Here is a 13198-nt window from a genome sequence, read left to right on the forward strand (position 1 = left end):
ATCCTGATCCCTACACCAGTTCCTCAGCCACGTGTTCATCCGCCAGAGCATCCTATTATTACCCTCATTGGCACGTGGCACAGGTAGCAATCCTGAGATTACCACCCTCGACGTCCTGCTTTCTAACTTCCTACCAAGCTCTCTATACTTACTGTTCAGGACCTCCTCACTCTTTCTTCCTTCGTCATTGGTACCGATGTGTATCCTTGTAAGTGGAACAAGTGCTACACCTGCCCTTACACTTCCTCCCTCACCACCATTCAAGGCCCCAGACAGTCCTTCCAGGTGAGGTGACACTTCACCTGTGAGTCAGCTGGGGTGATATACTGCATCCGGTGCCCCCAGTGTGGCCTTCTATATATTGGTGAGACCCGACGCAGACTGGGAGACCGTTTCGCTGAACACCTACACTCTGTCCATTGGAGAAAGCAGGATCTCCCAGTGGCCACACATTTTAATTCCACATCCCATTCCCATTCTGATATGTCTATCCACGGCCTCCTCTACTGTAAAGATGAAGCCACACTCAGGTTGGAGGAACAACACCTTATATTCCGTCTGGGTAGCCTCCAACCTGATGGCATGAACAGTGACTTCTCAAACTTCCGCTAATGCCCCTCCTCCCCTTCTTAACCCATCCCTTATTTATTTATTTTTATTCACCCCTTTTTTTCCTCTCTGCCCCTCTCACAATCAGTCCTTGCCTGCTCTGCATCTTCCTCTGGGCTCCCCCCCCCCCCACTTTCTTTCTCCCTAGACCTCCCGTCCCATGGTCCTCCCCCTTCTCCAGCTCTGTATCCTTTTTGCCAATCAACTTTCGAGCTCTTAGCCTCATCCCTCCCCCTCCTGTCTTCTCCTATCATTTCAGATCTCTCCCTCCCCCTCCCACTTTCAAATCTCTTACTATCTCTTCTTTCAGTTAGTCCTGACGAAGGGTCTCGGCCGGAAACGTCGACTGTACTTCTTCCTATAGATGCTGCCTGGCCTGCTGCATTCCACCAGCATTTTGTTTGTGCTGCTTAAGCTCTGTCTGATTACTTGGGGATCATGAGTGAACAACCCTTTTCAAGTCCAGCACAAATTCTCAATTTGATTGAGGTCTGGACTCTGACTTGGCCACTCCAAGACATTAACTTTGTTGTTTTCAAGCTATTCCTGTGTAGCTTTAGCTTTAAACTTGGGGTCATTGTCTTGCTGGAAAACAAATCTCCCAAGTTGCAGTTCTCTTGTAGACTGCATCAGGCTTTTGTCCAAGATTTCCCTGTATTTTTCTGTATTTTACCCTCAACCTTCCCAAGCCTCCTAGAGCCTGCTACAATGAAGCAACCCCACAGCATGATGCAGCTACCACCATGCTTCACGGTAGGGTTGGTGTGTTTTTGATGATGTGCAGTGTTTGGCTTACACCAAACATAGCGTTTAGTCTGATGGCCGAAATGTTCAATTTTGGTTTTATCAGATCATTGAACCTTCGTCCATCTGACTTCAAAGTCTCCCACATGCCTTCTGACCAATGCTAGCCAAGATCTCATGGGAGTTTTTTTCAACAGTGGCTTTCTTTTTGCCACCGTCCCATACAGTTGCGGCTGGCGAAGCACCTGGGCAGCAGTTGTTGTATGCACAATCTCTCCCATCTCAGCCAGTGAAGCTTGTAACTCCTCCAGAGTTGTCATAGGTCTCCTGGTGGTCTCCCTCACTGGATCCCTTCTTGCACGTTCACTCAGTTTTTGAGGACAGCCTGCTCTAGGCAGGTTTTGAGCTGTGCCATATTCTTTCCATTTCTCGATGATTAACTTAACTGAACTCCAAGGGCTATTCAGTATAATTTTTTCTTGTATCTATCTCTTGACTTGACTTGTGGTTTTCAATAACCTTTTTGCAGAGTGTTCTTTTGTCTTCATGGTGCAGTTTTTGCCAGGATACTGACTCACCAGCAGTTGGACCTTCCAGTTTTTTTACTACAATCAATTGAAACGCCTTGACTGCCCTGTTTCCAAAAACAGATCTCCATTTAACTAATTATATGACTTCTAAAACTAGTTGGTTGCATTAGTGATGATTTGGTGCGTCATATTAAAGGGGGGTGAATACTTATGCTATCAATTATTTTGCGTTTTATATTTGTAAATAATTTAGATTGCTTTGTCGGGATCTGTTTTCACTTTGACATAAAAGAGTCTTTTTCTGTCGATCAGTGTCAAAAAAGCCAAATTAAAAAGCCAGATTCAATGTTATAAAACAATAAAATATGAAAACTTCCAAGCAGGTGAACACTTTTTATAGGTACTGTACATCATAGTCAACTTTGAGTTTCATTTTCTTGTGGGCATTCACAGTAGGTACTAAGAAACAAAATAGAATCAATGGAAGAGCAACCAGCAAGATGAAAAAGGCAACAAACCATGAAAATACAATGCAAAATAGCAATAAATATTGAGAACATGAGGTGAAGAGTCCTTGAAAGTGACTCCATAAATTTTGTGTTCGTTTCACTGTTGATTGAAGTAAACCCTTCTCATTCAAGACTGAGGGGTAATAACTGTTCTTGAACTTGGTGGTATGAATCCTGAGGTTCCTGTAATTCCTTCCTGATGGCAGCAGCCTCGATGGTGGGGGTCCTTGATGGATGCTGTTATCTGTTAGGAATTATATGCAGGTTTATCAATCTCACTATTTTCCTTTAGTATTGTGCTGTTTTGTACTAAATATTTTGAGCATTAAGCTTTGCAAATGCTGAATGGAACGCGTCTACTGCAATTGCGCTTCCTCAAACACAAAAACATGAGCAAACACACAAAGAGAAATAATGTATGAGATCATGAAAAGGCAACGTAACTTCATTGGACACGTGATTAGGAAAGAGGAGTTAGAATGCGCGGTAATTATGGGAAAGATTGAAGGGAAGAAAGCAAGAGGAAGACAAAGACAAATGATGATGGAGACAGCAGCCAGAGAACTGGAAGTGAATACCAATGAATTGGTCCACTTGACCCGAAACAGGAGTGTGTGGGCCATGGCAGTCAAAGCTCAAACTGGGCATGGCACCTGATGATGATGATGATGAATATCCTCAAAGAAAGTTAGGCAAGCATAAGTTGCCTTTTTAAAATCAATGCCAACCAGAAGAACTGTGGTCTACCAACAGTTTCCTTGATATTACTATGACAAATCCAGATGTTCTCCCACTATGTGGCTGTTTCCCTCTTCATCTTTAGAATAAGGTGTTGAACATATCACTCCTGACTTTTATCTCAGTTCATATTTTGTTACTGAGCTCATTCAAATCTCTGGAGTTGGACTTGAACCCATAACCTTCTGAGATGTGGAACAAATGAAGCTGATCTTTGAATGGCTCACTCCCTAGTTCTTTGGGTAAAGATACATTACATGCTAATATGGAATATTTTTGTTTACAATGATAAAACTGCAATATCATCTTAGAGTTAAAGGATTACAGATTTCTGACTTTTGATACTCTATTTCACTGTAGGAAACTTACAATGTTGAGCCAACAATGGTGGTGCATGGAGTGAAGATGTTGTATGTGCCTGTCATGCCAGGGCATGTGAAGCGGCTGAAGTTAACGTAAGTAACTCCCAAAAAGTGATGGACGGTAACTAGTGAAAGAATTAATAGCTGTTCAATGCTTCAGTATATACAGTATCTCATCTGTAACTCAACCTAATCCATAGTAGGCAGTCACTGTTCTGGTGCAATTGAACATCTTGCAATTAAATGCTGGCTACATTACCTGCTCAGGGAGTTTGCTGTTGTGTTTATCACTACTGTCTACGTCCCCCTGAGTGTGAACACCAAGGACACAGGGAGAGCTTTACAGTACCATCAGCTCTACACAACAAGCATCCGGATAGTCTCTTCATAATTACAGGAGACTTCATCATGTTCAGTCACAGGACATTTTACTCAAATTCCACCAATACGTCACCCTGGTCACCAGGGGAAAACAGACTGGACTATGTTTATACAAAGATACGGTACTTTCCAAACTACCATTTGCCCTCATCTTGGCATCTCTGATCACGTATCCTTAACGTTAATCCCAGCATACTGACCACTGCTGAAAATCAAGAAACCAGTCGAGAGGACAATCACTGTATGGCCCTGTACTGCAGAACTGCTTTGACCAGACTAACTGGCAGATGTTCAAGGAGACCACCACAAACAGAAAGGACTCCGAACTCGAGGAATAGGCCACATCTGTAAGTGTGTAGATGATGTTAGTTCCTCAAGAACGATCATCTCACTGTCCAACCAGAAGCCCACTAAATACAAAGGTGCACTCCCTACTAAAAGCCAGGATGCTGCTTTCAAATTGGAACAGACTACTCTCAGAGCAGCTTGGAGAAACCTCACCTTGGGCATCAAGAGGGCAAAACACAGTATTAGCACAAAAAAAATTAAGAGCATCTGTCTGATAACAATCCCCAACATTTGTGACTAGACATCAAGGGATGTCTGGCTACGCAAGGAAGAACAGCATTGACTGCCTCCCATCCCAAAGCTCCAAACAACTTCTGTACAAGCTTCAAGCCGTACAACATAGCGCCCACCACAAAAGGTAGCTCTCTTCCCAGGTGAGCAGCCAATGTCTCTAACAGCAGACATGAGAAAGACTCTGCACTGAGTACTTAAGGGGTGTGCACACCAGCTCACTGATGTCTTCACAGACATCTTCAGCCTTTCACTCATCCAGGCAGCTGGCCAACATGCTTTAGATCAGCTACTATCTCTCTGTATGAAAGGATTCTAGACCTTCAGAACTAAACGACTGCCTCCTGGTGGCTCTGACATCAATCATCATGAAGTAGTTTAAACAGCTGGTAATGGCACACATCTGCCCCTACCAATTTTAGGGGTAATTAACAGTAACAAATTACCCAATCTATATCTTTGTGATATACAAGGAAACTGAAGAATCCAGGCAAATGTACAGTACCGGAGATCAGGATTGAATTTGGATCACTGCAGCTAACTGCTCTTCTATGTACATTCGTGCACAATGCAAACAGTCTGGTAACATACTACAAATTATCATATGTACTAGAAATAAATCATCAATATGATGCAACTGGATTTTAGGCTGAGGCGCAATGGAGCGAATACCTATTGCCAATAAATCCTGAATTAGGAGGAACTCATTCAAACATCATCTTTAGTTATTCAAGTTATCCCTTCCTTATCATTCTGCTCAATGTATTGTGAAGACAAAATAAAGAGTAGTATCGCTCATGGAAATTCAGTTTTCCATTTAGACATCTCCTGCTCAATAATTCTATCAGTGTCAGAAAATCCATAAAGTAAAAAAAAAATAGCCAGTAAGCATAAACATCTCTACCTTAGTATAATTTTACTGTATTACTGTCGATTTGGACATGACCTTTTTGGTTATGTTAAAATCATTACCCAACTAGGTATGGGAAACCTGAAAAAAATGCAGGAAAGGCTGAATACACTCAGCAGATCAAGCGGCACATTAAAAAAAGCAAGAGAATAAACATTTCAGGTCTGCTGAGTATTTGTTTCTGTTTTCTGTTCATTCATTTCAGAGGACTCAATTTGTTCTCTCCAGTTTGCTTTTATGATCTGTGGTATAATTTGAACAAAATGGATGAATTATTGCAGTCTTACAGATGCATTCATGAACTATACTTGGTACTGACATCCACTGAGTTAGTGAAGGGATGGGATTTGAAACTCTATTAAACCTATGTTTAATCTTCATGTACATATACTTCCATTACAGAATGCAGAAGTTAGTGAAACCAACATTAGACAAGAAGTATGTTGACTTGACGGTGTCATTTGCGGCTGAATCTGATGGTGATCAAGACTTGCCAGGTCCTCCAGTGAGATATTATTTCAGACCTGAAGAGAAGTGAGCCCAGGCTTACTGTGAATGTTGCAATCCCTTCTACCTATCTCCACACATGATGGAATTTGCTAAATGATTCTACTTTACCGTGATATGAATTTGTCTCAAATTTCCTGCATATGTTGCAAGATGCAGACTGCCTTAATAATTGTAATAAAATTTGTGTTTTCAAATTCTAGCCAGCATATTGTATTATAATGCTGTCAAGGCAGTCCATACCCAAAGTAAAACATCATACAAATCATCTTTTCTTATATATAGCCTTTAATGTAAGAATTTCACTAGCTGCTGTTTTAGACAAAACAAGGTAAAATATACAGTGGCTTGCAAAAGTTTGGGCATCCCTGGTCAAAATTTCTGTAACTGTGAATGGCTAAGTGAGTAAAAGATTTCCAAAAGGCATAAAGTTAAAGATGACGCATTTCTTTAATATATTAAGCAAGGAAACTTTTTTTATTCCCATCTTTTACAGTTCCAAAATAGCAAAAAAGGAAAAGGGCCTGAAGCAAAAGTTTTGGCACCCTACATGGCAGTACTTAGTAACACCCCCTTTGGCAAGTATCACAGCTTGTAAATGCTTTTTGTAGCCAGCTAGGAGTCTTTCAATTCTTGTTTGGGGGATTTTCGCCCATTCTTCCTTGCAAAAGGCTTCTAGTTCTGTGAGATTCTTGGTCCGTCTTGCATGCACTGCTCTTTTGAGGTCTATCCACAGATTCTTGATGATGTTTAGGTCAGGGGACTGTGAGGGCCATGGCAAAACCTTCAGCTTGCACCTCTTGAGTTAGTTCTTTGTGGATTTTGAGGTGTGTTTAGGATCATTATCCTGTTGTAGAAGCCATCCTTTTTTCATCTTCAACTTTTTTACAGACGGTGTGATGTTTGTTTCCAGAATTTGCTGGTATTTAATTGAATTCATTCTTCCCTCTACCAGTAAATATTCCCCGTGCCACTGGCTGCAACACAAGCCCAGAGCATGATCAATCCACCCCCGTGCTTAACAGTTGGAGAGGGGTTCTTTCCATGAAATTCTGCACCCTTTTTTTCTCCAAACACCCTTGCTCATTGCAGCTGAAAAGTTCTATTTTAACTTCATCAGTCCACAGGACTTGTTTCCAAAATGCATCAAAATGCATTAGGTGTTCCTTTGAACTTTTGAATAGAACTTTTTGGCCGCAACTGACCACCCTCCTCCCTATCTGTGACATTTACCGGGACCATTGTATATAAAGCATTGTTGAGGATCCCTATCACCCATCCCACAATCTCCTTGACCCACTACTTTTTTGTAGTTGTACTTTTGGAAGGAGGTACAGGAACATCAGAATTAGGACTGCCAGACTGGGTAACAGGTAACAGCTTCTTCCCCCAGGTTATGAGACTACTGAATACCCTGCCACAGCCAGGTCATGCCACTGAGGAAGCAAGTTGTTTACTGTTTGCCTGTACTGTGTGATATACTGTATGTATTGTGGGTGTATTATGGTCCAGAGGAACATTGTTTCATTTCGTTTTGAAAAGGTGACAATAAATATCAACAAACTTGAAATTTTTTTAAATAGATGGCAACATTGATACAAGTCATGGACCAATTATGCTTAAAGTAAAATTACCCAAATTGTCCTAAGCTTAAATCAGAATCAGGTTTATTATCACTTCCGTACATCATGACATTTGTTGTTTTGTGGCAGCAGTACAGTGTAACTATAAGTTACAATAAGAAATATATAAAAAATAAATAAGTTATGTAAAAAGCATTGATGAACCTGTTGGAATTCTTTGAGGAGATTTCAGGAATGATAGATAAAGGAAATGCAGTGGATGTTGTATATTTGGACTTTCAGAAGGCCTTTGACAAGGTGCCTCACATGAGGCTGCTTACCAAGTTAAGAGCCAATGGTATTACAGGAAAGTTACTAACATGGTTAGAGCATTGGCTGACCGGTAGGAGGCAGTGAGTGGAAATAAAGAGTTGGTTGGCTGCCAGTGACCAGTGGTGTTCCACAGGGGTCGGTGTTGGGACAACTTCTTTAATGCTGTATGTAAATTATTTAGATGATGTGGGCATGTGGCCAAGTGGTTAAGGTGTTCAACTAGCGATCTGAAGGTCGTGAGTTCGAACCCCAGCAGAGGCAGCATGTTGTGTCCTTGAGGAAGGCACTTAATCACTCAGTGCTCTGCGACGACACTGGTGCCAAGCTGTATGGGCCCTAATGCCCTTCCCTTGGACAACATCGGTGTCTTGGAGAGGGGAGACTTGTAGCATGGACAACTGCCAGTCTTCCATACAACCTTGCCCAGGCCTGCACCCAGGAGAGTGAAGACTTTCCAGGCGCAGATCCATGGTCTCACAAGACTAATGGATGCCTTAAATTTAGATGATGGATTAGATGGTTTTGTTGCTAAGTTTGCAGATGATATGAAGATTGGTGTAGGAGCGGTAGTGCTGAGGAAACAGGTAGGCTGCAGAAGGACTTAGATTAGGAGAATGGACAAGAAAGTGGCAAATGAAATACAATGTTGGAAAATGCACGGTCATGCACTTTGGTAGTAGAAATAAGTGTGCGGACTATTCTAACAGGAAGAAAATCCAAAAATCTGAGATGCAAAGGGACTTGGGAGCCCTTGTACGGAACACCCTGAAGGTTAACTTGCCGGATAGAGTCAGTGGTGAGGAAGTCAAATGCCATGTTAGCATTCATTTCAAGAGGTCTAGAATACAAGAACAGGGATGTGATGTTCAGGCTTTATAAGGCACTGGTGAGGCCTCATCTTGAGTATTGCAAACAGTTTTGGGCTCCTCATCTAAGAAAAGATTGCTGGCATTGGAGAGGTTTCAGAGGAGGTTCACAAGGATGATTCTGGGAATGAAAGGGTTATCATATGAAGAATAGCTCTAGGTCTGTATTCTCTGGAACTTAGAAAGAGGGGATCTCAATGAAATCTTTTGAATGTTGAAAGGCCTAGACAGAGTAGATGTGGAAAGGATGTTTCCCATGGTAGGGGAGTCCAGGACAAGAGGGCACAGCCTCAGGATAGAGGGGCTTCCATTTAAAACAGAGATGTGGAGAAATTTCTTTAGCCAGAGGTTGGTGAATTTGTGGAATTTGCTACCATAGGTAGCTGTGGAGACCAGGTCATTGGGTGTATTTAAAACTGAGCTTGATAGGTTCCTGATTGGACACGGCATCAAAGGTTACAGGGAGAAGGCCAGGGTGTGGAGCTGAGGAGGGAGAGGAAGGATTGGCCATAATTGGTGGAGCAACTCGATGGCTTAATCCTGTTACTATGACTTATGGCATTCTGGCCAACGTTTAAGCTCATCTGGAACCGCCTTAAACACACGCATTGACCTTTAATCTTTTGTAACCAATATGCCATATACAGGTTGGATATTATGTTTCCCACTTAAAACTTTTTTCATTGACTGTAAAGCACCCAAAGGTGATCAGATTGTTAAATTTGCTTTATTTTTACACCTGATTTAAGTAATACTGGAGTGGCATAACACACATCTATAACTACATTGCAGAAATAGAACACTGGAGAGTACTGCACATAATCAGAAAATCAGAATCAGGTTTAATATCACTGGCATATGTTTTGAAATTTGTTGTTTTACAGCAGAAGTACATTGCAATACAGAATCTATAATTATAGTAACAAGCATATATAAAAATCAATAAAAATAGTTTACTGATTCATTGTCTATTCAGAAATATGATGGTAGAGGGGAAGAAGCTGTTCTTCAAACGTTGAGTGTGTGACCGCAGACTCCCGTACCTCCTGCTTGATGGTGCAATGAGAAGAGGGTACAGTATATCCTGTGTGATGAGGGTCCTTAATGATGGATGCCTCCTTTTTACAGCATTACCTTTTGAAGGAGTCCTTGATGCTAGTGCCCTTGTTGGAGCTGACTGAATTTACAACTTCCTGCAGCTTTTTTCAATTCTGTGCTGTGGTTCCTCCATACTAGATGGTCCTGCAACCAGTTAGACTGCTCTCCATAGTCCATCTTTAGAAATTTCCAAGTGTCTTTGGTGACGTACCAGTACTCCTCAAACTCCCACTGAAATATAGCCGCTGTTGTGCCAGGATTTATGAGTACTGGGAGAAGCATAGTCTAACAAGGAATAGTCAGCATGGCTCTGTGAAAGTAAGCTGTGCCTCACGAGCCTGATGGAATTATTTAAGGAAGTGTCAAAACAAATGTATTTGGTGACATGCCAAGTTTCCTCAAACTATCATGCTTCCTTTGTAATTGCATCAATATTTTGGGCCCAGGATAGATCTTCAGAGATGCTGATGCCCAGGAATTTGAAACTGTTCTCCCTTTCTACTGCTGGTCCCACAATGAGGATTGGTGTGTGTTCCCTCAACTTCCCCTTACTGAAGTATGCAATCAATTCCTTGGTCTTATTGACATTGAGTGCAAGGTTGTTATGCAACACCACTCAACCAGCTGATCAATCTCACTCCTGTATGCTTCCTCATCACTCTCTGAAATTCTGCCAACAATAGTTGTGTCATCGGCAAACTTATAGATGATGTTTGAGCTGGACCAAATCACACAGTTGTGGGTGTAGAGAGAGTTGGAACAGTGGGCTAAACATGTGCCAGTGTTGATTGTCAGCAAGGCAGAGATGGTATTTCCAATCCACACAGACTGTGGTCTCCCTGTGAGGATTTAAGGATCCAGTTGCAATACAGAGGCCCATGTTTTGGAGCTTGTTTAGAACTGAGGGTATGATTGTGTTGAATGCTAAGCTCTAATCATTAAACAGCAGTCTGGCATAGGTATTACTATTGTCCAGATCATCCATGGTCAAGTGAAGAGTCAGTAAGATTACATCTGCTGGAGACTTATTGTGGCAATACACAACTTGTAGTTGTCCAGGTCCTTGCTCTGCCTGGAATTGATTCTAGCCATGACCAACCACTCAAAGCATTTCATCACAGTATACGTGAGTCCAACTAGGCGCCCGTTGTTGAGGCAGCTTGCTGTGCTGTTTTTGGGCACTGGTATGATTGTCTCTTTTTGAAGCAGGTAGGAACCTCCAACTGCAGTAGTGAGAGATTGAAGATGTTCTTGAATACTCCCAGCAATTAATTGGCAGAGGGTTTTAGAGCCCTACCAGGTACACCATTAGGGCCTGATGCCTTGCAAGGGTTCATCCACTTGAAAGATGTTCTGACATCAGCTTCTGAGACAGAGATCACAGGTGCTACAGGTCTTGAGGAACAAAACCTTTTGATCCACACTGTGTGAGCCAAACATAATAACACTTAAACTATAATTACATCTACCTGCAATGTAGTCTATATCTCTCCATTTCCTGGCTTTATATGCCCACCTAAATCCTGCTTGAACATTGTTATCATACCTGCTTCAATCACATACGATGGCAGCATATTCCAGGCACCTACTACCTTTACCTCATGAATCTCCTCTCATCCTAAAATCATGCCCTCTAGTATTTCGTATTTCCATTCACCCTGGAAAAAGACTGATGATCTAACATCTAATTTACTAAGGAAACAGACACAGAATCTATAGAAGTGAGGCAAAGCAGCATTAACTTCATGGACCCTGTACAGATTACAGACGAAGAGGTGTTTGCTTTCCTGAGACAAATCAAGGTGGATAAATCCCCAGGGCTTGACAAGGTGTTCCTACAGGAATTAAGTGCAGAAATGGCTGGGGCTGTGGCAGAGATGTTTGAATCATCCTTAGCGACAGGAGAGGTACCAGAGGATTCGAGGGTAGCCAGTGTTGTTCCACTGTTTAAAAAGGGCTGTAAACATAAACTAGTAAATTGTAGGCTGGTATTTCTGCCATCAGTTGTGGAAAAGTTATTGGAAGGTTTTCTAAGGGATCGGATATATAAGTATTTGGATAGGCATGGACTGATTAAGGATAGTCAGCATGGCTCATGCATGGTATGTCATATCCAACCAACCTTATAAAAATTTTTGAGGAAGTTACAAGAAGGTGAATGAAGACAATTGGATGTTGTCTACATGGCCTTCAGTAATGCATTTGACTAGGTAGTAAATTGGATTAGACATTGGCTTTGTGGGAGAAGCCAGAGAGTGGTAATAGAGGGTTGCGACCCTGACTGGAGGCCTGTGACTAGTGGTGTGCCACAAGGATTAGTGCTGATTCCTTTGTTGTTTGTCATAAGACATAGCAGAATCAGACATTTAGCCCATCGAGTCTGCTCCGCCATTCCATCATGGCTGATCCCGGATCTCACTAAACCCAAACACCAACACAAAGAATTCTGCAGATGCTGGAAATTCAAGCAACTCACATCAAAGTTGCTGGTGAACGCAGCAGGCCAGGCAGCATCTCTAGGAAGAGGTACAGTTGACGTTTCGGGCCGAGACCCTTCATCAGGACTAACTGAAAGAAGAGCTAGCTGGATTTAGTGTTGTGCAATGAACAGGATTTGATAAGTGATCTTGAAGTAAAGGAGCCATTAGGAGGTAGTGACCATAATATGATAAGTTTTTATCTGCTAGTTGAGAGGGATAAGGGCAGATCAGAAGTGTCAGTATTGCAGTTGAACAAAGGAGAATATGGAGCCATGAGGGAGGAGCTGGCCAAAGCTGACTGGTTGGATATCCTAGCAGAAAAGACAGTGGAACAGCAATGGCAGGTATTCTTGGGAATAATGCACAAGGTGCAAAATCAGTTCATCCCCCGGAGAAGGAAGGATTCAAAGGGGGGAAAGTGGTCACAGTGGTTGACAAAGGAAGTCAGAGATAGCATAGCATTAAAAAAGTATAACAGAGCTAAGGTGAGTGGGAAGACGGATGACTGGGAAATTTTTAAGGAGCAACAGAACTTAAAAAAAGGTAATATGGGGAGAAAAAATGAGGTATGAGCGCAAGCTAGCTAGGAATATAAAGGAGGATAACAAAAGTTTTTTTAGGTATGTGAAGAGAAGGAAGGTAGTTAAGAACAATGTTGAGCCCTTGAAGAAAGAATTGGGAGAAATTGTCATGGGAAACAGAGAAATGGCAGACGAATTTAATAAGTACTTTGGTTCTGTCTTCACTAAGGAGGACATAAATAATCTTCCAGAAATAGTAGGGGACAGAGGGTCCAGTGAGATGGAGGAACTGAGCGAAATACATGTTAGTAGGGAAGTGGTGTTAGGTAAATTGAAGGGATTGAAGGCAGATAAATCCCCAGGGCCAGATGGTCTGCATCCCAGGGTGCTTAAGGAAGTAGCCCAAGAAATAGTGGATGCATCAGTGATAATTTTTCAAAACTCGTTAGATTCTGGACTAGTTCCTGAG

General features: G+C 42.0%; 1 protein-coding gene across 3 annotated transcripts in view; it reads left to right on the forward strand.

Moving 5' to 3' along the window:
- uba6 (ubiquitin like modifier activating enzyme 6) overlaps positions 1-7733 on the forward strand; it is a 447925-nt gene extending 440192 nt beyond the window's left edge. For all 3 annotated transcript variants that reach the window (XM_072281896.1, XM_072281895.1, XM_072281897.1), the window contains 2 exons: positions 3491-3585; positions 5765-7733. In XM_072281896.1, the coding sequence (XP_072137997.1) occupies positions 3491-3585; positions 5765-5900 (231 nt within the window). In that variant the 3' untranslated portion in view covers positions 5901-7733. The remainder of the gene's footprint in view (positions 1-3490; positions 3586-5764) is intronic.
- The last annotated feature ends 5465 nt before the right edge of the window (positions 7734-13198 follow it).

The sequence above is a fragment of the Mobula birostris genome, chromosome 17 (genome assembly GCF_030028105.1).
Source record: "Mobula birostris isolate sMobBir1 chromosome 17, sMobBir1.hap1, whole genome shotgun sequence".
Taxonomy (NCBI): Eukaryota; Metazoa; Chordata; class Chondrichthyes; order Myliobatiformes; family Myliobatidae; genus Mobula; species Mobula birostris.